The sequence below is a fragment of the Ochotona princeps genome, chromosome 2 (assembly GCF_030435755.1).
Source record: "Ochotona princeps isolate mOchPri1 chromosome 2, mOchPri1.hap1, whole genome shotgun sequence".
Lineage (NCBI taxonomy): Eukaryota > Metazoa > Chordata > Mammalia > Lagomorpha > Ochotonidae > Ochotona > Ochotona princeps.
In genome coordinates this window covers 98,176,693-98,200,923 of record NC_080833.1, presented here as the reverse complement: position 1 = coordinate 98,200,923, position 24,231 = coordinate 98,176,693, and the positions used below count along the sequence as shown (strand labels likewise).

At 46.9% G+C, this 24,231-nt stretch overlaps 1 protein-coding gene across 3 annotated transcripts in view; it reads left to right on the top strand.

Moving 5' to 3' along the window:
- Positions 1 to 7,402, top strand: part of NGF (nerve growth factor) — a 51,452-nt gene extending 44,050 nt beyond the window's left edge. For 2 of the 3 annotated variants that reach the window (XM_004581879.2, XM_058660099.1), the window contains exons 2-3: positions 1,493 to 1,616; positions 6,510 to 7,402. In XM_004581879.2, coding sequence (XP_004581936.1) covers positions 6,522 to 7,247 — 726 coding nt within the window. In that variant the 5' untranslated portion in view covers positions 1,493 to 1,616; positions 6,510 to 6,521 and the 3' untranslated portion in view covers positions 7,248 to 7,402. The remainder of the gene's footprint in view (positions 1 to 1,492; positions 1,617 to 6,509) is intronic. The other variant, XM_058660098.1, reaches the window with a different exon arrangement.
- The last annotated feature ends 16,829 nt before the right edge of the window (positions 7,403 to 24,231 follow it).

Genomic DNA, 24,231 nt, shown 5'->3' with positions numbered 1-24,231 from the left:
GGTGGGAAGAAAAATGGACACACCCAGGAGTTCGTTTTCATGACCTTTGGTGGAGGAGAGCAACTCCAGGCTATATTCCTGGCTTGCAGCTGCTCTGAATGAACAGACTTGGGGATCCCTGGGGCCTGTGCTGACGTGTGCTTCCATAGCACAAGACGAGAGGAGGCTGAAGGAAGACACATGGTGGCGATCCACACTGGAAACAAATCTGAGCTGGAGATTCAGGGAATTGGAAAGAATAGACAGGAAAGACAATTATGTCATTCTAGAACTTTTGTGGGTGATGGACTACCCCATTCTACAACAAATTCCATGATGGCCATAGTTCATTCATTCGTAAAATATGCCAAACTGCTGTCCTGCTCACAGCCTTCACTTCCTGCTGCCCTGAGGATAACACCATAGCTCCCTGCTGTGTCCCTGTTAGTCTGGGTCTTTCTATTCCTCCAGTGCATCCCAAGGTCCCTTCCACTCACGTTCAGTTACATTGGCCTGTTTCTATTTCAGCATCTTTGCACTGGCTTTTCCTTCTTCCCAAAATGCTGTCTGCCCTAGTCCTTCTCATCCTTCAGATCTCAGCTTGCAGGATTTGTGCTCAGGGAACTTACATTGAGCATCATACCTGCAGTGCACCTGTCAGCTCTGTCAGTGTACCTGCTTCCCGCCTGGGGGGCACATGGAGAATATGAAAATATCATGTTCATTTCTACAAGTCAGTAAACTCCACGAGAATAGAGACTTGTCTGTCCCATTCACTGTGTTCCTAGCACCAAGGACAGGGCTTGGCACATAGTAGGTGCTCAGGAAACATTGTTGAATGAATGAACTGATAAGCAGCTGTGAATATTAAGTGTGTCGACGTGAGAGACTAGAAGCCTTCCATTGTTTCCAGAAACTATAACTTATAATTGAATAGGATATTTTTTCGCATTTCATCATCTCCAAGGCTTTGAATTCCTTCTATTTGGTTCCTATGATGTAGGTCCTAGATTTGTGCAGTTTCTTGTTGTCTGCCAAGTGCTCAGGTGTCTTGTTTGCCTCTGTAATTCATCTACATTTTCATCAAAGCATCAAGTTCTGAATTGCCAGTTATCGGTTATAACTAGGCTTTTTCCAGAGTTGGGTCTGCTATATCTATGAATGTATAATGCGTACAATGAATTCCTCCATGGTGATAGATTTGGGTCTGCTGAAACAGGACTTTGGTGCAGGTCTGGAGGCACCTGTACCAGGTATGAAATCAGCCTTGGGCTATGTCCAGGCCAAAAAAGTGCATCAGCACAGGAAAGAGTGAGAGCCAGGTGCCACTGCAAGTTCCTGCAAGGTCAGACCCTTCACAATATCAGTAACTTGGTCTTTGCTCCTTCCTGGACCCTAAGTCTAGCAAAATCCCAGAATTCAGAGGAAAAGGACTTGTCCTGTTGGCATATCTCTCCCAGTTGTTAAGAATGTGGTAGAAGAACCCATCTAATGCCACCTCTCCCCTCCACAGAGTTCTGGCCTGTGGTCGTGCAGTCCAGGGGGCTGGATGGCATGCTGGACCCAAGCTCAGTACAGTGTCTGGGCCCAATAACGGCTTTTCCAAGGGAGCAGCTTTCTGTCCTGGCCACATTGAGGTAAGCACCTATGGGGCACCTGCTGACCAGTGGGGCTCTGCCATGGCTCTGAGTGACCAGCCGACATGGGCCTCCTGGAAGGATGTCCCTGCACAGTTTCCAAAATCTTATCAAGAGTGTGAGCTGCCCCACCTTTAATGTAACAGAATCTAGGGACTCCAAATGATAGACAGTAACAGTCAGGCGATCCACATGACTCACCTGACTGAACAGTCAGCCTTGTTAGATGGAGGGTCCACGGTTGCTCTTCAAGCCTCTGACCAATGCATGGGGGAAGAGTTGTAGATCAGATACGGACAGTCCAGGCTCAGAGTTCCACTTTGTCCAGGTATGCACCTATGTCCCACTTACTTTATTTCACTACCTGTCAGTTTCCTCATGTGTGAAATAGGAATAACGTGGCCCAGTTCTCAGGTTTGTTGTGATGAGTAATTAAATATGTCCAATAAATGATGATGGTTTTAGTCTGTCTATCACCACTAAAACTAAGTCCTTCACGCAATGTACTTATGAAGGAAGAAGGTGTCCTTTGGTTCACAGCTGTGGAGATTCACAGTTCAAGACCCACTGGGCTCTGTTGATTCAACTAACGGGTGAGTCTGGAGGGGGACAGTGGAAGTGGTAGAGGAATGGTTGCACCACCAGCCCGGAAGCAGAGAGTGAGTGCAAAAGCCAGAAAGAGGAACTCCAACTTAGTTTTATAACCAACTCTCCTATGAGAACTGCCCTCCAAGGACACGCCTCCAACACACCCAAATCTTTAGGCTCACCTCCTAGCTTTTGCAGTTGGATCAATTTCCTAACCTTTCAGTATCTTTAACCTTTGAATTTGGGGATTAGCTATCTACTTGAGTTTGGGAACCAAACCCTGTTGAAACCATCACAGTGATAATCACTTTTATTTCACCTCATTCTTTTTAAGATACCAGAACCAAGAACCATAGATTCTGTGCAGCCATGCAAACCTGTTCTGAAGGAGGCCAGTAAGCCCAGATTCCTTCATCTGCTGCTGGTGCTGTCCGGCCAAATATTTCTATCATGGACATTTTCACTGCTTTTGGATTAAATCTATGTGATGCCTTGCAACCTTATAAACCAGTAAAAAACCAGCAATGAACAATAAAATGTTCCTTAGGATCTGGATTTGTGGCCTCAGGAAGGTAAAACTCACACTGTGTTAAAGAGAAATTTCATTTTGGCATTGGGAGTGGAATCAACATATATCATATCCTGTCAGCTATGAAACGTGGCCTCTGGCTTAAGTGGCAATGCCAGCCAGGCCTGGCATACTCTAGCGGCATGACCCCTAGTCACTTAGCATCTCAAATGCTCATCTCTCTCCTTTGTCAAATTATAGAATTGGCTCAATTGGCAGTTCTAAAAATGAGACCACAGAGTGGCAGCAGCACTTGAAAACTCACTAGAAATGTGGATGCGCATTCCCCTCACCCAAGACCTATGGAATCACAGGTTCTGGGGTATAATCCAACAGTCTTGGCCGGGCAGACTCTTCAGGCAATTCTGATGCACCAATGATGGGAATCTCTGAACTTCAATCTCTGGTGTCCCTTCCAAGCATCACATCCTCCAAGGAATCCTGACTGGGAAATGCTGGCAGAAGCACTGGTTTTAGCTCTTTTGTTTGTTTGTTTCTCTATTCAACCCAGGACATCTCAGGGGTATGGGACACCTCCCAAGGAAATTAGAAAGCCCCTATCACATGCAGTGCAGCCTCCAACAGTCAATGGTGTCTGATTCTTTACAACTGAAGACATCAGCCACTTTGTACTGAGAGCAGAAGTCAAGTGTAATGCAAGGAAGACCCTTGACCTTCTCTCAGAAGATGGCAAGGACCGCGAGAGTTTCTTCCATCAGCAATTAATGACCTCGAGTCATGGATCCCATCTTTGGTTTCAGAATCAATAACAGCTCTTGACTTGTCCCTCTCTAAGGCAGAAATTACTTTACACTCTTGTACAAGTACCTCCACAGACACGGTCATTAAATCTTTCAGTAACATCTGCCATCCTAGGCACAAGGATTCCATCCAGTGGCTGAGCTCTGTCTGATAGTTCCATCACCTATTCACACAAGGCCAACATTGCAGGAAGCTCATTCCCCCAATGCAGGAATGGTCCCATGCTTTCCAAGTGTGTGCACTGTGGGAAATCCACACAGAGTGCACCACCATATCTGAGAGAGGGCACTAGTGCTAGGCAGGCTGCCACCATGGCTGGATTGAAGTCATCTTGCTGGTCTTCTGTTTCTCACCTTTTCAGTCATTTTTCTTCCCTTCCATGGAGGAGCAGGATTTTTAAAAAAGGGCATTTGCACTTTAGGTAGAATGTGTTCCTTCACGTGAGCCCCCATCACCCCTTCCTTGGCTAAGGAAATCCCTGGGCTGCAGAGCTCTGCTCAGTGAAGCCACATAGAGCTCTATCACCACTTCAGGAGGAGGCGTCAAAGGTTGTTTTGTGAAAATAAATAAATAACCCCGGCCCCTGTCCCATCCCCAGCTCATTTCCAGCAAGGAGGGGTTGTTCCTTTCCAAACTGGGGTTGTATCACTAAGATAGAAAACATACTTGCCCTGTTCTTTCCTAAACATACTTGCTTATTCTTTGCTTTGCAATCACCTGATGACTTTTAAAATGAGACTCTTTAAATTTTGAAGGAATCCAGGAGTACACAATTAAGAACAAATCAAATATTTGTTTAAATTTTCCTTTCATATAAAATCCAAATGAGAGATACATATCTGAGACATTTTCAGATATCCATGAAGGATTCTGCCCCAGAATGCTAACCTCAATTGTGACTGAATGCCTTCCAGAGCCCTTTGGTAGCTTGATAGTGAATTTAGAAGCTGTGCTACCCATGAGGAACCTTGTAAACTCAGGGAAGTAAAACAATCAAAAGCTAGGTAGCATAGCAAATCTTTTAACTGCTTGAAATTTAAAAAAAAAAAACCCGTGTTGGAAAACACTTCAACCTCACAGCTTAGATGGATAAACTCAGGAATGTGGCAGGAAGGGAAGTTGTCTTTCATGCTTACTGGTTCTTGGAACTGGTTCTGCTTGACATTGCTAGCCATGGAGGCAACACAGATGAGTAGGATGTTTGCCTGTCTGCAGTCTGAAATCTGCCCTTTAGCAGTGAGGATAAGAAGAGGGTGCTACCACCACAGGAAATGTAAAGCAAGCGCTTGAAGAGACTGAGAAGGGAGAGTTAGGTCCTTGAAATGAGAGAAAAGTCTGCAGCGGAGGTGATGTTGAAGACAGCAGGAGGGATTCCAACCTGCAGAGACAAAGAACAGAAAAAGTCCCTGGCAGGCAGGGCAGAGGGAAAGTCTGGTGACAAGTGTCTGAAGCAAGGAAAACCATGGGGAGGCACAGAACAGGCACTACCCTGGAGGAATTCCCTATGCCTGCAATAAAAACTCTGTTGAGGTGGGTCCAACTGCCAGACTGAACAGCCCCTGCTGGCTTCCTAGGCACAGAGCAGGCCTTTGAGAAGCCATGTAGTGGGGCAGTCAGGGCAGGAAGCGGTGGAAGGCACCAGAGTCCAAGATATCAGGTGTGAGACTGTTCCCATGGCTCCAGGTAGAGGCACAGGGGCTGAGGAGAGGAGTGAATGCACAACATCAAGAGCTGCTACTGCAGCTCAACCAAAGGCAGAGAAGAGGCTGGTTCTGGGAGGAGCTGAGGCTCAGAACTGGCAGACGAGGGTTAATGATTCTAGTCATGGGAAAAGGAAGATGCAGAAAAACACATGGCTCCTTACTGCAACAGAGTACAACTCATCAAGTGGTCGCAAATGGGGCCACTGCTGCTTAACATGTATTAAAGGGGGGGGGCAGGAAGAGAGCCAGCAAGGATGCTGAGCATGTAGATACTGGTTTGGGATGCCTTGGAGAGCTGTCCCCCAGGACACAGGAAGCTTAGAACTGGCTTTAAGAGAGCAGACCATAAAGAGTTCCAGGTGTGGGCATCACGGTGCAGGGATTTCAATGGACTCCTTAGAAGAGGATGAACTCACCCAAGGAGAGTCTGAAGAGGGAGGTCACAGAGAACAGAAAGCAATATGTCCCCTATTTCCATTGAAATCCTAAACTTTAGTCAGTGTTGATCATTTTGCTATTTAAATTCTAATGATTGTTAATATAAAGGATTAATTTCAGGTCCCTGATCCCCATTCGCCTGGTGAGACACATAGAAGAAATAAATGAAATTAGCACAAGGAAGACCGATTATCAGTTGTATGTCTGTGTGTGGGATGCTGGCTGAATAGACACATGGGTTGAATGAGCCTAGGGCCACATGGCTTTGCAACAAGGGTGCTGAGCCATCAGATCTTCAGTCTTGAAGGGGAGTATTCAGTGGCAAGGATTCCACACATGCCCAGCAGCTCCTCCCCACAACATCCACCACCCCTGTTACACCCCTCCTTCCCACCAGGCCTTACCAGAGGGGAGGCAATGCTGTTGTGCAACCCAGCACTGTCATGTCCAAGACGCAAGTGCTGGGAGAAGTGCCATCCTCATTCCCCTGCCTTCCCTGCATGCATACCTCACACTGGCAGCCAGAGAGCTCACAGGATTCTATGTGATGCTACATGCACAGCTACTGGGGAGAATTCCAGGACATCTGTCCCAAGCCCTGGTCGTTCATCAGAGGCCATCAGAGGTGGCTCTAGTCTGTGCTTGGGCTCCCAGTGTAGCTGCATGCGCTTGTACTACCAGATGTCTCTGTTTGCATGACACAAATCAGGGCTTCTTCACCCAGAGTCCCATCAAGTGGAGCCACCCAGGATCTTCTTGGGAAGTCAGGATGCCTTCTGGCAACCTTCACTCATGAGCCAGGGAATAATCCCTCTGGTTTCTTTTTCCCTCCAGGTGCATAGCGTAATGTCCATGTTGTTCTACACTCTGATCACAGCTTTACTGATCGGCATCCAGGCAGAACCCCATACAGACAGCAATGTCCCAGCAGCACACGGCACGCCCCAGGCCCACTGGACTAAACTGCAGCATTCCCTGGACACAGCCCTCCGCAGAGCCCGCGCAGCCCCTGCCGTGGCAATAGCTGCCCGCGTGGCAGGGCAGACCCGCAACATCACTGTGGATCCCAGACTCTTTAAGAAACGGCGCCTACGTTCCCCTCGCGTGCTGTTCAGCACCCAGCCCCCACTGGTGGCCGTGGACATTGAGGAGGTGGACCTGGAGGCTGACACGGACTCCCTCTCCAACAGGACTCAAAGGAGGAAGCGCTCGCCCAGCCACCCGGTCTTCCACATGGGCGAGTTCTCGGTGTGTGACAGTGTCAGCGTGTGGGTGGGAGATAAGACCACGGCCACGGACATCAAGGGCAAGGAGGTGAAGGTGCTAGGTGAGGTGAACATCAACAACAGTGTGTTCAAACAGTACTTTTTTGAGACCAAGTGCCGAGACCCCAACCCCGTGGATAGCGGTTGCCGCGGCATCGACTCGAAGCACTGGAACTCATACTGCACCACAACTCACACGTTCGTCAAAGCGCTGACCACGGACGATAAGCAGGCGGCCTGGCGTTTCATCCGCATAGACACGGCTTGCGTGTGCGTGCTCAGCAGGAAAGCTTCGCGAAGGGGCTGAGCCGCCCGTGGCCCCTCCCACCCACCTCCCACACTCTCCTGGGCTCCCCTCCCTACCTCAACCTGTAAATTATTTTAAATTATAAGGACTGCATGGTAATTTATAGTTTATACAGTTTTAAAGAAAATCATTATTTATTAAATTTTGGAAGCATCCGTGGTGCCTACCCCTCGGGTCGTTTTTCTCCTTAGTGGGAGTGATAGGAAAGCTTCAAAAGGAGGACATCCTGCGGTACATCCGTGGGCTCCCTGGGCGGCCCCACCTGCAGCCAGAGCCCGCTGTCCGTGGGGCACGGTGATTTGGGGGAATGGGAAGTGGTCTCACCAATTAGCTTAAACCAGGCCTGATTACCTAGGGAAGTCTGTAGGTCCAAACTTTGCTCTGCATTCCAGAGCCAAAGCTGCCTAATCCTTGCATTACCTGCCCTGCAGCCCAGGACCCTGTGCGTCTTGATTGCGGTGCTTAAGGGAAGTTAGCGGAACCTCATCAGAAGGCAAATCACTGCTGGCGCTGGCTCTGGATGGGCTGCCCCCAACTTGGAGGAAGGCCTGGGCTCGGGCCCCAATGGAGACTCAAAAAAGGAGACAGGAAGAGGCTTGCAACAAAGGTCAGTGAGGCTGCTAGTTTTGGAGGAGAGGTATTTGGTGTCTGCACGAGTTGTAACAAAATAGTCCCTCGAGGCCTGTCATGGTGCATCTGGTTTCATGTTAGGATTGCCGGAGCTTTTATGGCTGTTCCTCCACTTATCCCCCAGTGGCTTCCTGCAGAAAGACTCACTTACCCAGTAAGCTCCAACCCTCTTGCCACCCACGAGCAGCCCCAGCAGTCGCTTTTAGTGGTTCCCAAGCCCAGCCGACAAGCTTGGAAGCATTTCTGGTTATATCTCTAGAAGACAGGTTTTTTTTTTTTTTAATTAAATTGCTTGCTTTGATTTTTACATTTATTTTTATTTATTTAAAAGGCATGGAGACAGAGATCTTTCATCATGACGTATTGCTAAGTGCTGGGCCAGGCCAAAGCCAAGGGCTTTGTTGTGGTCTCCCACGTTGGCCTCAGAGACGAAAGTGCTTGAGCCATCACGGCTGCCTCCCAGAGTGTGTGTTAGCAGGAAGCTAGAATCTGGAGTGGAGCTAGGGCTTGAGCCAGGCATCCTAAGCCATGTCTTAACTGCTGAGCCAAACACCTGCCTTTTTTTTTTAATTGAAGTGACCCAGGGTGGTAGGGGTCATGGGACCTGCAGAGAAAGAGTAGGGAGAGACACACGTCAATGGAGCCAGAACCACCACGGATAAAGCAGAGCAGAAGCTGCAGGGAGGGGGCGCTGCCAAGGGGGAAACGAGAGGGGAGGGGTAAAGAAGAACACCAACTGGAAGTGGGGAAAGGGAAGGAGAGGACAGAGCAGCAGGAGGAAAGCATCACAAAGAGATCCCAGGATCCCACTCAGCCACATGCTGATGCCTTCCCCTGCATTTTATATCGCCCACCCACACCTCAGCCTCATCCCTGGCCAAGCCACCATGTTCCCTGCAGACTAAGAGCTTCCCCTTAACAGAATGACTTTTCTCTCATTGGAACTGCTTCTCTTACCCTGCAACCCCCAGGCTGAAGTGAGTCTACAGGGAATGAGTCCAAATTGTCCATCTAGTAAAAAAAAACCAAGGGTCATATTGACTCCTCCTCTAGCTCTTACGTTCCTGGCCCACCCCTATTTCATTCCAAGTAGGGTCAGTTGGGCAGGCAGGGAACTCAGCAGAACAGTTTCACAGCATAAAGCATGTTAGAATGGACCCTGTGTTTTTCTACCAGAGCTACTGCAGTTGGAATGAAGATTTACGCTCTCGAAGCTCCAACCAGAACATTCTGTGCTGAGATCCTTGGTCTGATAAAAAGGCCTTGGGCAGCCAGCCCTGCCATCCCACTGACCTGTGCCTGTAGTTGTTCACTGAGCTCCAGTTCCTGGTACCCTTCCATTTATATAGGGCATGGCAGGCTGACTGGATCCTGGATGTCAGGAGAGAGGGATAGGTTTGGTATATTTGCAGCTGGAAAGGTCTGCTTGTGGGCAGCTTCACCAGTGACGAGAGCCACGGAGAGTGCCCCTGGCAAGACACTGGGGATATCTACCAGCTTCTCTGGGCCCCTAGCCTGCCTTGGGGGAAGGCTGAGCCTGCATAGCTCTGAGGGAGGACAGAAGTAGCAGAGGCTCTTAATATCTAGGTGGGTTACTCTCTTGTTCCTGCTGGTAAGAGCAGGTCCTCATACTGTGGAGAACACCACTGACTTTCCCCAAAGGAAAAGTCTACAGTCACAGAGTAAGAGCCCATGTTTTTATGCAAGACGAGAGCTTGTTGTTTTGGCCGAACAGAGCTAGTGTGCTCCAAAACCAGCCCTGTGCCTGGTGATTCCTGCAGTGTGGTAGCCTCTGCTCCCACACATGCCATGGGAGACAGTTGGGAGGATGCTGGGTTTTGAACCTCTCCAGGATGCCTTCAGAGGCCACCAGAGGCTGCTAGGGCTCCAGCCACCTAAATGAATTGAATAATAGCTCCAAATGGGCCCTGTACCCTATTGAGACATGGCAGCTGCACATCCTGCCAACTTGTCCTTCTTGGGGCTCCACCCAAGGGGTAAGTGCAGGTCCCTCCTCTCCTGAGCAATCCCTCACTGGCTCAGCCTCAGCTCCCCACGACCCATCCCTCCAAGCAGGGTTCCTGCTGGCCTCAGTTGGATGCAAAGCTCAGATCCTGGGAGATGACAGGCTCACACCTAACTCAGTTTATGTCCTCAGTCTTTCCCTGGGACCTGTGCAGCTGCAGCTGGAGCGCCCATCTCCCCTAAAGCCACTATCAGGAAACCTATCCTGGGAATAGAGTTTTGACAATAAGCAAACTGCCATTTTCATTCTAGGAGTGTTCTAGATGTCTCCCCTACTTTCTCCTCAGCATAGCCTGCATTGTAGGAGGAGGACAGAAGGGCAAAAGTCTGTCCAGTCTGGGCTGTATTTCTTTGCACCTTAGACAAAGTGACAGGCTGGGGAAACAGAACCAAGCAGATATGTGGGCTTGCAAGAACCCCTGGGCCTAGATTCAGCATCAACCTCAGAGTCTTAGTCCAGATGGACCAATGAAGGTTCATGGCCCCCTTAGGGTCATTGGTTAAGGCAGATCCTAAGGAAGCAGTCTGTGTGATGATGCCAATTCTTTGGACCCTGTTAGAGAAATTTGGGCAGATCATAGTTCTGTAGCTATGGGATGAAAATGATCATTCCACTATCATAGAGCTGTGAGCATACAGTAAAGCCATGTCTTTGAAAGTAGTTAAGTCTTCTGTAAGAGTAAGGCAAAATGAGCTATTCCCCTTGTGACAATGTCCCTGTTGACTGCAGGAGACAAACAACCATGGTGGTACTCATATCTGTTGCAGATGTGTAGATTGGGTGGAGGAAACCCTGTGAATGGCAGACAGCATGGAATATGAATGTGGCTCAAGAGAATAAGAGAATGAAGAACAGTTCTGCAGCTTCAGATTCTGCCAGAATCCGGGTCCAGAGAAGCTGTGTAGATTCTGGAAGTTCCAGCATGGTGGTGAAGAGCATCGGTTCTGGAGTCAGAAGGGCAAGATACTTGTACTTGGGCTGTGTGGCTTTAAGCATGTTTCCTAACTTCCCTGATTTTCAACAGCTTAATCTATGAAATAGAGATAGTTATGGTGCCTTCCTCAAAGATCCAAGGGAGAATTCAGTGAGAAAATATATAAATATATACATAAGTGTCTGACACTTAGGAAGTGTGTGATGAACTTTCGTTTTGGTGGGAGAACTCTAAAAGGCTGCTGAAGCATGGGACAGCTTTGTCCAGGACAAACAGCTTCCTGAACAGTTTCACTGATGGGTCATGCATGGGTCGTTCTGTGGGGAGCAACAGGACCATCATTCAGACCATTAGCATTTTCTAATAGTTTGCCGTGAGTCTGGCGGAGCACCAAGCATGTCATGTGCGTTAGCCCCGAGTCTCTGGGCCCTCAAATTCAACACTAGCTAAAGTGGGCAGAAAGACCACTTGCCAAGAGCTGCTACACAGTTCTCCACCACACGTTTTGTTCCCCACACCATGGCAAGTTGGTAAACAGTCGATGCTAAAAGTTTCCACGTGTTGAGCATGCAGGATCTGTTTTGCTATAATTCACTTGGATATACAACTCAGAAGCTCTGACCTTCCCAAAGTTCACTTGAATTTGTGGAGGGGACTCAGGGGCCCAGAGCTGGGGCAGGATGGGAAGACTGTCTCACAACAGCCTGAGGAATATCCCTCAAACCCACGCTGCTCATCAAGATCGAGGATCCATTAACATCCATATTCTTTCAGGTACTGTATTCAGTCTTGCATGCAGCAGGCACTCAGCGTTGTAGGGCAGATAAGGTAAAAAGTAACCCCCGCTGCTTTGTCCACCACTGTCATTTCCACCTTGAACCCTGTCTGCCTGCACCTGTAATCGGCAATAAGTGGATTCATGTTCTGAGTTATTGACAAGGGGCACCTCAGGACATGGAATGGGGATCCACTGAGTAGCTTTCAGAGTTACTGTGGTGGTGAGGAGTGTGATCACACCACAAGGGTCAAAGCCTAGCCACACCACCAATGTGAATGACAGTAGACAAGTCACATATCCCCTTGCACTTCAATTACATGGAAATGTGGGCAATAAGACTATACTTTGCTATTAAAAGATGTTCAGTCCAGTGCACTAAACCATTGCATTTAAGACAGGTAAATAGACGCACAGCTACATACACACATACATGCGCAGAAATAGACACAAATACACACACATGAAAATACAAAGGATGTGTATATGAGAGTGTATGTGCATGTGTATGTGGGTATACGGGTGTGTGTGCATGTGCACACATGTGTGCATGAAAAACCTGTGAGAGCTGAGAAGCACCCAGGAAACTTGCACTCCACCCTCACAGGAATCCACACATTGACTTAACACAGTGAAGCACACCCAACAGTCAAACAAGCATTCAAAAGACAACTCTGTAATAAGAAATAATCAGATGGGAAGAACAAACCGGGGAAGACTTCCGGAAGGAAATAACTTTTGATTTGTGCTTGTTTGCAAAAATAAAGTGGAGTGCAATTATTGTCTTGTGCTGGATATTTTTCTGGAGTTAGAGACAAGGGGAAATCGCACCAAGAGGCTGCACAGGCATGGACGGAAAAGAGAAAAGAGCTACTTTTCTCTCACCTCATTTGGAGTTACAACTAGCAGAGAAGGTAGCCTCTCTTGCATGTACTACCTTTGGGAAAATTCAAAGAACAGACCACATGAAATCCTATAGATGGACACAGAGTTCTCATTTGGTTTCCACAAAACCTTGTCTCTGTCTGACAAAAAAATCCCAAACCTGAACAAATATCTTCCTGAAGATGAGCCCTCCTCCATGCATATCAACTGGTTTCCTGGATTCCCAAAATATAAACCAAAAACTAAACTAAGCAGGTGCCATGCACCCCTAGCTCCGGGAGTGCACTTGGATCAGAGGCCAGCTAATATTTGGTGCCACAGCAAAGTGTGGTCTCCAGCTTGGCGGCCTCTCTGCCTTTATCTCACCCTGATCATTCCTTTCACTTTGACATAATGAAAGTGCAACTTGCACACTGTCTCGAGATTGCATATGATAATTAGAAACATGTGTCTCAGCTGGCATCCCTTCAAAGGGCTCTGGAGCTCTGACTTAGGCAGTCTTCTGATTGCAAGCGCCATTCCCCGAACTGGCTTCCCAGCCTTTGCATTCCTTCAGCTGCACCTTAGCATTCACTCCCATTGGGAGAAAAACTCTGCAGGCAGAGCTCATGGCTGGCCTTCGCAGGGGCTGGCAACATAGTGGCCCGCAGCAAGGCTCTGGCCTTGGCATCAGATTTTCAGGCAATCCCAGAGAGAACCACGAGATCCATTCCCAGAAACAGCACTCCAATAGGTCAGCACAAAGGCAGGACCCTCTATTTTTTTTTTTTTTTTTTTTTTGACCACTGCCTGGAATCTCAAGGGATGTGATGCTGATTCCTAGCTAATCCAGCAGGGTGGTTTTCTTTCTTGTTATTGTACAAAATAATAAAATGTCATTACTTCCCCAGGAGACTCCTGAGGAACACTCAGAATTGATGGCCATGCTTCTCTCCAATCCCCCAAGCTGTAGGAGTATCAGAGAGAGTGAGGGAGCCCTATTCAGTTCTGCAGAGGTCACCTGCACATCTGTGATGGGTGAGGTGTCATGATCAACCTAACGCACATAAGGAGTGAGATGCATCCCCGCTCTCCAGGTTTTCCCATCTTGATGGAGGGCTGAGTAGAGCATTTTTGAGCTATTATTCAGCTATACCTACCACACAATCACAGAATGAGAGGTGGCCTCTAATATGCCCAGGCATGATAGTAACCATATGTCCACCGTGTGTGTGTGTGTGTGTGTGTGTGTGTGTACACACAGGCACACTCATCAAGGTCTCTGTCTGCTTGCTCCTGGGGTCATGACTCTGTCCATGACCTTGCCCTGGGTTCTCTGATTCTGTAGTTGAGGGTTGGGGCCTGATACCCTGCATGTCTGGGCACTACACTTTCAGCAGCCAGATTACAGACACCACATGTCCTCCCCATGATCTAATCCTCAGTTCTCACTTAGGAACTTAGGTGAGGCTCATCTCTGAGCCTTGCAATGCAAATTGACCTGGAGAGAGCAGCCCTAGCTGAAGCTCCAGCCAGTGGGAATCCAGCCTTCACCTGCAACTCCTGGGCCTGTGTCCCACAAGGTTGACCTTGTCCTCTCTTGATGGAGAGAAGCCCAAAAAAAGGCTCTGACTGAGAATGCAATGGGAGTTATAACCAAGTCACAAAGAGAGCCAGAGGCAGCAGTGGATGGGGAGATGTGACTGAGGCCTCAAAGGAGTACCAGGCGGCAAAGCAGAAGTCAAGCAGGGTGCTTTTCACCTAGCACTAGGCTTTATCCTACTGCCAGGAAGAAAAGACACGATAACAAGCATAGCACCACGTGGAGGCCTGCCATGCAGCCTTTCCCTCTGGAGTTAAATCAGGGCAAGCCCCAGGCTTTCTTTGGCCCTCAGTTTCTCCTTCTTGATGACAAGGACATCACACAATCACACAGCTTGGAATGTCCTAAAACTCCCTAGAGGGTCTGCTTTAACGGCACCCAGGATGGTTTACATAACACTCAACACAAGCATCAGCAACGGTTGTAAAAATGAAAAAGTCACAGAACAATGTGTAAAACAAGTAGTTCCCATCAGTCTCAAAGAGTTTGTCTTCCTTCAGCTTTAAGGAGATGAATTCCACAGCCAGACCATGTCAGGAGTCACTCGGAGCATTTGAAAACCCTGTACCAGACTTCTTGGTGGCCATATGTGGAATTTCCACTGCAGACTCTTACCCTCAAAGGGCAATATACAGTTTATTTACAATTTGTCATATTTGAAGAATGCCATTTAAAAATAACCAGCTCTATTCCTCTCTTGCGCGCGTTGGCTCCTTTCTCACTCCATAACAGTTGCTATAATCAAAATCTCTCCTATCCATTACTTAAAAATATCACTATTTTGGGTAAAAGATCATAAACATAGTAAAAATGAGGCTTAGGATTTTCCTAAGAGGAGCTTTGTTACAGAAGTACACTGCAAAGAATTCAAACCACTGAAAGTTCATCAGGGGCCCAGCAGCATGGCCTAACAGCTAAAAGTCCTCACCTAGCACGTACCAGGATCCCATATGGGCGCTGGTTCTAATCCCGGCAGCCCCACTTCCCATCCAGCTCCCTGCTTGTGGCCTGGGAAAGCAGTTGAGGATGGCCCAAAGCTTTGGGACCCTGCACCTGCATGGGAGACCTGGAAGAGGTTCCTGGTTCCCGCCTTTGGATCGGCGCAGCACCGGCCGTTGTGGCTCACTTGGGGAGTGAATCATCGAACAGAAGATCTTCCTCTCTGTCTCTCCTCTCTGTATATCTGACTTTGTAATAAAAACAAATAAATCTTTAAAAAAAAAAAAGGAAGTTCATCAGAACAGATGGCCAGTAAATTCTCTGAATTAACAGTTGCCTGATGCAATAAAAAATCACAGTAAATGTTGTTGCTCTCTAGCAGAAATCATGCGTTAGATGGTTCAGTGACACTTGGCTTCACATGTAGGTATCTGGTACCACAGATATGCAGCCTTGGGTGATACATATATATTTATATTTATATATTTATCTAGTTGGAAAAGCTATCAATTGTTTTGCTGATTTTCTTCTTCTGGGCTTATCTCTCACTAAGTCATTTTACTAATTTTTCTTTACATGCTCCAGAAAGCCTTCCCTCTGCTATCTCTCAGACAAGATTTCTCTATTGAGCAATCACGTGGGTCTAAGATTCATGACTAGGGAAAGTGATGATAAAACAGAGGTCTATGAGCAAGAGGGCCCAACATACATCAAAGGCCTTGCATGACTTGTGGCAACAGAAAACAAAACTAGACTCATTGAGAGATTTATTCTGCGTAGACTTTAATCATAGTTTTATTGGGTTGTGGTTTGTATTTGGTGAGTCACAGACATTTTTAAGAGGAAAAGCTCTTCAGTTGGTTTAAGTATTATAAAAAGCTCTCCCCTACGTAAAGTAATAAAGCCACAATTAAAATGGAATATCCAGAACCCACTGGAATGAGGGGAGAGTGTCAGAAAACAAAGGTGATGTTTAAATCAGAATCCTGGTCGTGTCACTGGATGAAAGCAGCCTGGCAACATATGTAGACCATCTGGGCCAGAGGGCTGCTCTAAGCACTGTTTCCTTTTAACCGAGACATTGTACACATTCAGATGGCAGGTAGTGGCAAGTTCAGGAAAGCCATAGATTACCCACCCTGTCCCCAGCACACCCACCAATTTCTTTTTGGCTTTGCTCCTGCCTATTATTCCCAGAAGGTGGGGGACCTTATTTCACTGACTTTTATTGATCCCAAGAACTGATACATGTGGCTCTTATTTTTCTACTTCTGTAATACGTTTTGTTTCTTCCTCTGTAACATGGGGAGGACTCTTGGCAGAAAGATTCAATATCTCCTCAGGAAAGTTCTCTACATAGTGTTGGTTGTCACCAGTCCTGTTCATTCTCCTAGAAGGGAACTCAATGACTTTTCTCTATTATGATGATAAAGACGGATTAGTGAGTAGAGATTGTTATGAAACTGCAAATCAGTTCTTACCCTGCGAAGGAGGAAGAAAAGGAGACAAGAAGTGAAGTGCTAAGAAAAAGTGATGACTTATCCCGCTGCTGGACCAACTGACGCTAGAACCTTGTATTGGTCCTCAACATTTCCACACATCTACTCAAGCACTGCCCCTAGTGCTCTTTTGGAGCAACACATGAAGCTGACCCATGTTCTTTTCTATATGACAACATGTTGAAAATAGCTATTATCTTTCCCCAAACCCAAGACTGTTATTTCCCACGCTAAACATTTTGCAGCCCTTCAATCATCCCATATAGGGGGATTTCCAGATCTGTTACTATCCTGGTCAGAGTTCTTAGGGCACACTCTAATTTGCTCATGTTCCTCTTATAATGTGGTATTGGGAAGGAAACACAATATTCTAGATGTGTGATAACCAGTCCTAATTATAGCTATTAGCTCCTTTGATCCACAAAGTATATTTCTATTAATGGAGCCTAACATTATACACAAATTTGTCAGTTTCCACGTCACACTATTGTATCACTTTGAGTGTCTCATAAATCATAACCCTTTGGTTTCTTTGTTTTGTTTTCATGACTCCTCTGTCTCCCATTTTGCCACTGATCATTTCCCTTAAGCACAGAAGATTGGATGGATAAACAGTGAGCCTAGACATCTTTATGGGCAGGAATTGTATTTAACTCACCAACTTATTCCAGAGTCTAGTACTGTGCCTCTTTATTGATTTTGTTAGCTTTACCTTTTACCAGATGCCCCTAGCTATATGAAAGATCAAGAAATTAATTTACCAAGATTTTCCATGTAAAAGCTAAATTTATAGTATTTATATATTAACTATGGCTTCTAGCTATAGGATTAACTCCCATACCCCTATCTCTCCCGTCTTTGCAAAACAAAACAAAATTTGTAGAACTTTCATCAAACGAACCATAGACGCCCGCTTGATAGCAAATTTACCAGGGAGGAAAAGGAAAGAAAAAAATCCAAAACTTTGAAACAGGAAGTGAATAAGAGTGATTGCTTAATCCAGTTCCATTTTTAATTAGGTAATTCTTCCCAGTAAGAGTTTATCATTCTATTTTGGTCATTTTAGGAGGGGGAATCCTTGGGCTCCCCCTAGAGGTTAGAATATGGATTGAGACAAGATGGTCAATAACTGGAATGATCACAGAACTTGTGCTCTTTCTGAATCTTGCCTGTACAGCCCAACAGATTGACTGATTCTCTTGGCTTCCAAAGAACTATGATTTGAGAAAAGATCAAGCCTACCTGAAACTTTTAGAAGAAACACTGTTGTATGTGATTTTGTCTCAAACAGTGTGTGAGGCAAGAGATGTGTGTGACCAACTATCAGGTATGGATGGAAATGAAGGAGTATCCCAGCAGAAGCAATGGCCTTCTGCAAAAGGCCTGGTGGAAAAGGGAGCCCAGCAATATTGGAACTTAAAAATAGATCAGCATGGCCAGAAAAGATTACAGAGAGGAAGCTTGGAAAAAAATGAAGCAATGGAAGAGAGCTGCTTGGCCTGCTTCCAAAGGCCTGCCTCCAGATTAATTATGATCCACAACAAATGCTCTTTGAGCCTGACTATCAAATAACTCTTAATCCACCTTTTCCACCCTGTCTTCAAGGATTTCATGAACCTCGTTTTCAAATGCTTTGAGGAAACTAAAATGCATTAAGCGTATGCATGTTATGACACCAAGAGGGCCATAAGTCCATCACAGACTGGAAGCAAAGCCCTTGAAGGTGAGGGAAGGGCATTTTGTTTGCCTTTCCTTGTTTAAGAGGGAATGTTTGTATGCACTTAAAAGCATAGAATAGCAGTCAAAGTGGAGAAGCTGTGGATGCTAGAGAAAAAGAGAAGAGAGGTGAAAAAGTAAATCTCCTACAAGCAGACCCTAGGTATTCTGCTGTTGACCTTGTGACTCAAAGCTTATTTTTCTTCCACTCCAGGCTTATTGAATATCAGCCACAAACCTGTAGACAAGCAGTAGCACCCTCTATTTTTATTATCCATTCATTTATTACACATACACATTAACTCTCTGATATGTACTGGATACTGAGAATAAGATATTAATAAAGCAGAGTATTTGCCCTCCAAGCGGGAGGACCACACTTGACATGATTAATAAGTGATGAATAGATATAAATCTGATAAATGGTAACATGAGGTGCACAAAAGCTCTTAGCTTTTATGTGGAGGCAAGAAAATCCTTTTACCAAAGGGAGTGTTGGTGCTGAGGTTCAGAGCACAAGTAGGACACAACAAGCAAGACAAAGCTCCATGAAAGGTTCTAAAGGTGTGGGATTGAAGGAAGGCACAGGGAAGTGGACTATTTAGGCCAGGTCTAAAGTAGCCTTTGGAGTTAGCAAAGAGAAGGTGTTATAAGAACAGATAGAAATCACCCATGAAAGCTTTGGCCACAGTCCTGTAAAATTTAAACTTTTGTACTCTCAACAATGAGGCTGTAAAGCTCCAACCTGCATTTTAGAAAGATCACTCAAGCAGCCATGTGGAAGGATAATTTATAATTACAAAGAGCCAAAGAGATCTTAACTCGTCTTGACATCAATAACTGGTTATTCTATATGTATTTGGCACTATATACCTGGTGTTACCTTGATTTGTTTGACAGAAAATCCAAACCTAATGACAATCACAGAATCCTTGGAAAGATGGCTTGAGTTGGCTCAGTTTTTTGATACATATATTCCACCAAATTCTAGTTCTATGGAGTGTTAACAGGTGCTAACTGACAGAAGATATGTCTGCCAAACATATTCTAGGAAATCATACTTTAACTTACTACCTTTGGGAAGTGGAGTAGCCTTGCACATAGCCCAAAGGAGATAAAACAATGCAAGTGCTTCTATGTTTGTTCAAAAAGAATCAAATTCACAGATAGAAGGTAGCTAAGGCTCTGACATAACCACTTGCTTCTCTCTCTATGATTGCTTTTCCTGGACTAATGCTAACATGGTCTGGTATTGGTACTCTCTTAGCATACATTACTCATAACAGCTTTAACTTCAACTAGATAGCAGGCTGCAGATGATTTATAATTGGACAAAAGGCTGTGCTACCTAGGTTTCTTTAAAAAAGAAGCAATGCAGGGTAGCTAGTACCAGTCAGACTGATCAAGTTAAGAAGGAAAACTCCAGGGCCTAAGATAAGTCAAAAAGAGAAGGATCCATGGGCAAAGAAGGGTGAAAAAAATCATAACTGGGGAATAAATGATTGTGGGAGCATGCTTGAACATCAAAAGAAGGATGCTGAATATGATAACAGGCCTGGACCACCTGACCATTAAATTTGGAGAAGAGGCCCCAGTTAATGCAGAGACAGAGTGGAAAGTTGGGAGCAAAATGGCAAGATGTGTATGAAACAGGAAGGTCTAGCCTTTCTTCCTTGAGAAGGAAGGATGGCTCAAAGGGTCTTAGGCAACAATGGCCATGTGGTATCAGGTGCATTAAAGCGGAGCCTCCGTGTAGGCAAAGTCATTCCCTTGGACTATGAGTTACTTGGCTGGAATCCATTGATTCCTCAAAGTAATTGGAGCATATAACAGCACTTGGTATAATATTGGGTAATCAGTTAAGATTTGCTGAACAAAAGGCTGAATAAATACTCTAAATGCAGCTCCCCTCCATGTCAGCAATTAATTCTCATCCTTCTATTTTAAAAAATTAATTTTATTTTTGATAATGTTTACCTAATTGATTAGGATGGAATGGGTCAAGGACTAGGGGGAAGGTCGGTGAGACCACTATTTCCATACCTTCCTTATCTTTTTGCTATATCTAGGGGAGCGGGGGAAAGCCATACACAGCCTCCCCACTACCTCAGTACCCGGGGATGGAGAACGGCCACCCAGTGTCATCCCAGGTTACCTGAAGTGAAGCATGTTCGGAGGATTCTGTTTACTTGGTTTCGATAGTTCTGACATGCTGTCAATCTCGACTATCCAAGGATGAGGAAATCCTTCCAAGGTCTGTTGCCTGTCGTACTCTACCCCAGAGTCTCTATTCTCCCAGAACTTTGCTGTCAAGCTTCCCTGGGGTAATTGATCAATTTGCTCTGCCGTCCTTCATCTGCTTTGGTACCAGATGTCCTCCACAGGTTCCAACGGACTGCATAATCCTCCAGGTGCATCTGAGCATGCTCTCCACTGAACCATCTTCAGTAACTAAGGAGGCCCAATTCGGACACATGCACTCCATAGGTCCTGTCACTCTCCCAATGGTTGGAGTTCTGAAGCCAGCAGTTCAGCTGGGGGACCCTCAAAGAAATCTCATCTGAGATGATCCCAGATCTGACTCTTATGTGCATCAGCCAGTACAGAGTCTTGCTCATTCTGTCACTCATCTCAACCTACACACATGTTGATAGTTGCAATTGCTAGGTCACATCTATCTCCAGCCCCATCCTTTATGCAAACCAATGGGTGCTACAGCCCAGCCCAACCCTGTCCACCACACACTTGGCTCTCCCATACACCAGTAGGAGCTGCAGCCAAGTAGAAATGACTCCCAATAAGCAACCCCCCCGGACAGCCCACAGCCCTAGTTCCTGTACCTAGCAACATGTGCAGTGGACTGGTCTGTCCCACATCCCATTCAGTTCTCGCACACATCATTGGGCATTGACGCCTCACTCAACCTAACCAACTCCACCCTCCAGCCCTCTTTCATGCCAGTAGGTGCCACTGCCTGTCAAGCCAGGCCTGCCCCCTCCCCAGTCCTGGTTCTTGTGCTCACCTGGTTCTCATGCTGCAGCTCATCAGAGAAGTACCCACAGTCCCCTATTGGACGCACTCTCTACCTTGGATCTTGCACTCTCCAGGTGGTTCTGCAGTCCAGCTGGACAGGACTTGTCCCCAGTTCTAGCATTTGCCAGCTGATGCTGCAGTAAAGCCCAACCAGCCTGTTGTTACTCTGGCTATACCTGCACCAGTGGATACGGTCAGTTAGCCCGTCCTGGCTAACCCCTTAACCCAGATTACATGCAGGCCAACAAGCGTTGCAGTCCTGCCTGGCCTGGACTGCCCCGAGTCCCAGCTGTCACATTCACCAGCAGGAGCAGTAGCCCAGCAGAGGAGTCCCACATCCCCCCTACTGGACTTGCCACCTCACCCCCCGCCCCCAGAGTCTCATGTGTGCTGATGGGTGCTGCAGCCCAGTCTGGCATGGTCCATCTCACCTTAACATTTGCTAGCAGGTGCTATAGCTTGGCCCAGCTTGGTCTGCCCCCAGTTCCAGCTCATGCTGGCAGGTGCTACCACCCAATCCAGCCCTTCTAGCCAGCAGGTACTGTAACTTGGCCTGGTCTGGGTTGCTCCTTGGCTTGGTTCTTGCACTCACCTGCATGGATTGCATCCTGACAGAGGATTTTCCTAAATGCCTCTATCAGGCTTCCTCCCAGTGGTAGATCTCATGCACGCTGGAAAGTTTTTGGCCCAGGCTGACTTAGTCCACCTCCTATCCTGGCAGGAACAGTAGCCTTGTCCAACCAACCCATACCCATTCCAGTTCCTACTGTTGGGTGTTATAGCCCAGCCACATCTGGTCCATGCCCTGACATACCTTTTGCATGGTTCAGTGGGAGCTGAGACCTAGCCTAGCCCATTATACTCCCGCCTTAGCTCTCATGAGCACCAGTGGGTGCCAGAATCAAGCCCAGTCTGGCACATCCCAGATCCAGTCTACACCCTTGCTGAGGGAAACTGCAACCATGTCGAGCCCAGATCGTTACATCTATTCCAGCCTTTGCACTTACCAGTGGGAGCCACAACCCAGCCCGGGCATCCCCTTAGGTCCCCAAGTATGCCTGTTCCCAGCCCCAGCCCCAGATCTTATGCATGCCAGTGGTTGCTCTGACCCAGTTCAACATAGGCCTTCCCCTGTCTTAGCCTTTGCCATTGGTCTGTCCCAACCTGCCTCCAGTCTGAACTTTTCACTGGTAGGTGCTGCAGCCTAGCCTTGTGCAGTCTGCTCCCAGCCCTGACTCTCGCAAACCAGTTGGTGTGATAGCCTACTCTGGCATGACCTGCATGCCAGCCTGGTTCCTGCACTTACCAGTGAGCTAAGGTTGGCATGGCCCTGCCCAGTAAGCCCCCTCCAGAACCAACCCAAATGCTTGCCAATAGATGAAGATACCATGCCAAGCCTGACCAACACCCAGGCCTGAATCACATGCACACCAACAGTTTTCCAAGTTCCCCAATTAGGTCCTCTCCTAGACCCAGACCTCAAACAGCCTGGTTTGTGCCAGTACATGTTAGGCCCTTGCCTGGCACGGTCTAACCCTTCTGTCCTGGTGTATGAACTGGTGGGTATTGAGGCCTGGCCCATCCCACACCCTATTCTTGGGTGCAGCCGTGGATTCCATGGTCATGCTTAGCTCAGCCCATCATCACCCCCTGCTATTAAGTAAACCAGTGGAATTTGCAGTTTCACCAGGGTGGGCCCACATACCCCTGCATAGAATCTGCATCCAGACATGATTCTGTCACGTGCTGGTTATTGTCATGGCCCAGCCTAACATTACCCATCCCCTATTTCGACTCTCACTGGCAGATACTGTGATCTAGCTATACCAGGTAGGTCCCCAGCCTTAACTTGATGTGTGCTAGTAAGTGGTATTCAGCAGTGGCTGATGTTAAGTAGCCCAACTCAGGTCTCCCACATGTTCTAGTGCTTCAGTCTGACTCTTAAAGGTTCTCCCGTTCCCCCCTCCAAACTGCTCAGCCTCAGCCCACTCACTTACCTGAAAGTATAGTGGTCTTGTTGATGTGAGTCCCTAAGAAGTCATTCCTCACCTGGACATGAGCCCCTCAGGTTCCTTCATGCCCCCTACTGTGCCATCCCCCATTCCCACAGCAAACCCATACCCCCAATCCCCCAGAGCACAATGCCAGGCAGCTCAAGAGTTTCACCCAATGTCATTGACACTTGGGCCACCCTGCCCAGTGGCCCAAATACATACCGATCCAAAAAGGCCCAAATTGGGGTGGCCCGGGGCTTTGAAAGGCTCCCCCACCTCCCAGGATTAAGCCACCTGGCTACCTGCTTGCATGCTTATCCAAAAAGGCCCAGGCTGGGTGGCTCAGGGCCTCAAAAGATGTTTGACTTGGGCACAGAATGTCTTCATAGAGCAACTCTCTGAGGTTTTTGTACACCAACATAAAAATGTAAATAACCTTATGCTCCTGAGACAACATTCAAGCTTAATAGAGAAATGGCCATGGTTGACAAAGCCAGTTCCCAGTGGAACAGCAAAAGTGATCTGTATTGATGTGGCCTGAATATCTTTGTCCTCCCACAATTCATATATTAAAATCGTAACCCAAAAATGATTGATGGCATTAAGATCAGGAGCCTCTAGGAACTGCTTAGGTTACAAGGATAAGTTTCCCCATGAATGTGGGCAACTCAACCAGGATACCATCGAAGAATACATCATTTATACTCACCAGTATCATTGGGTCCTGTGCTCCCTTTCTGTGTTATGGAGATTTGCACACCTTGCTTCTTGAAGTCAATTGAAATTCAGTGGAAGCTTGAGAGTCATGCTGTGATGTGAGCACCTTTTGCAGTTCACCACACTCTCCTCTCCTGCTGCAGTAAGCCCTAACATTTTTTTTATCAAGATGCTGAAATCACAATGGTGGTGTCTTTGCCATCCTGGGGCATCAGGACCAGACTCAACTGAATCCTTCACCCAGAGTTAAAACA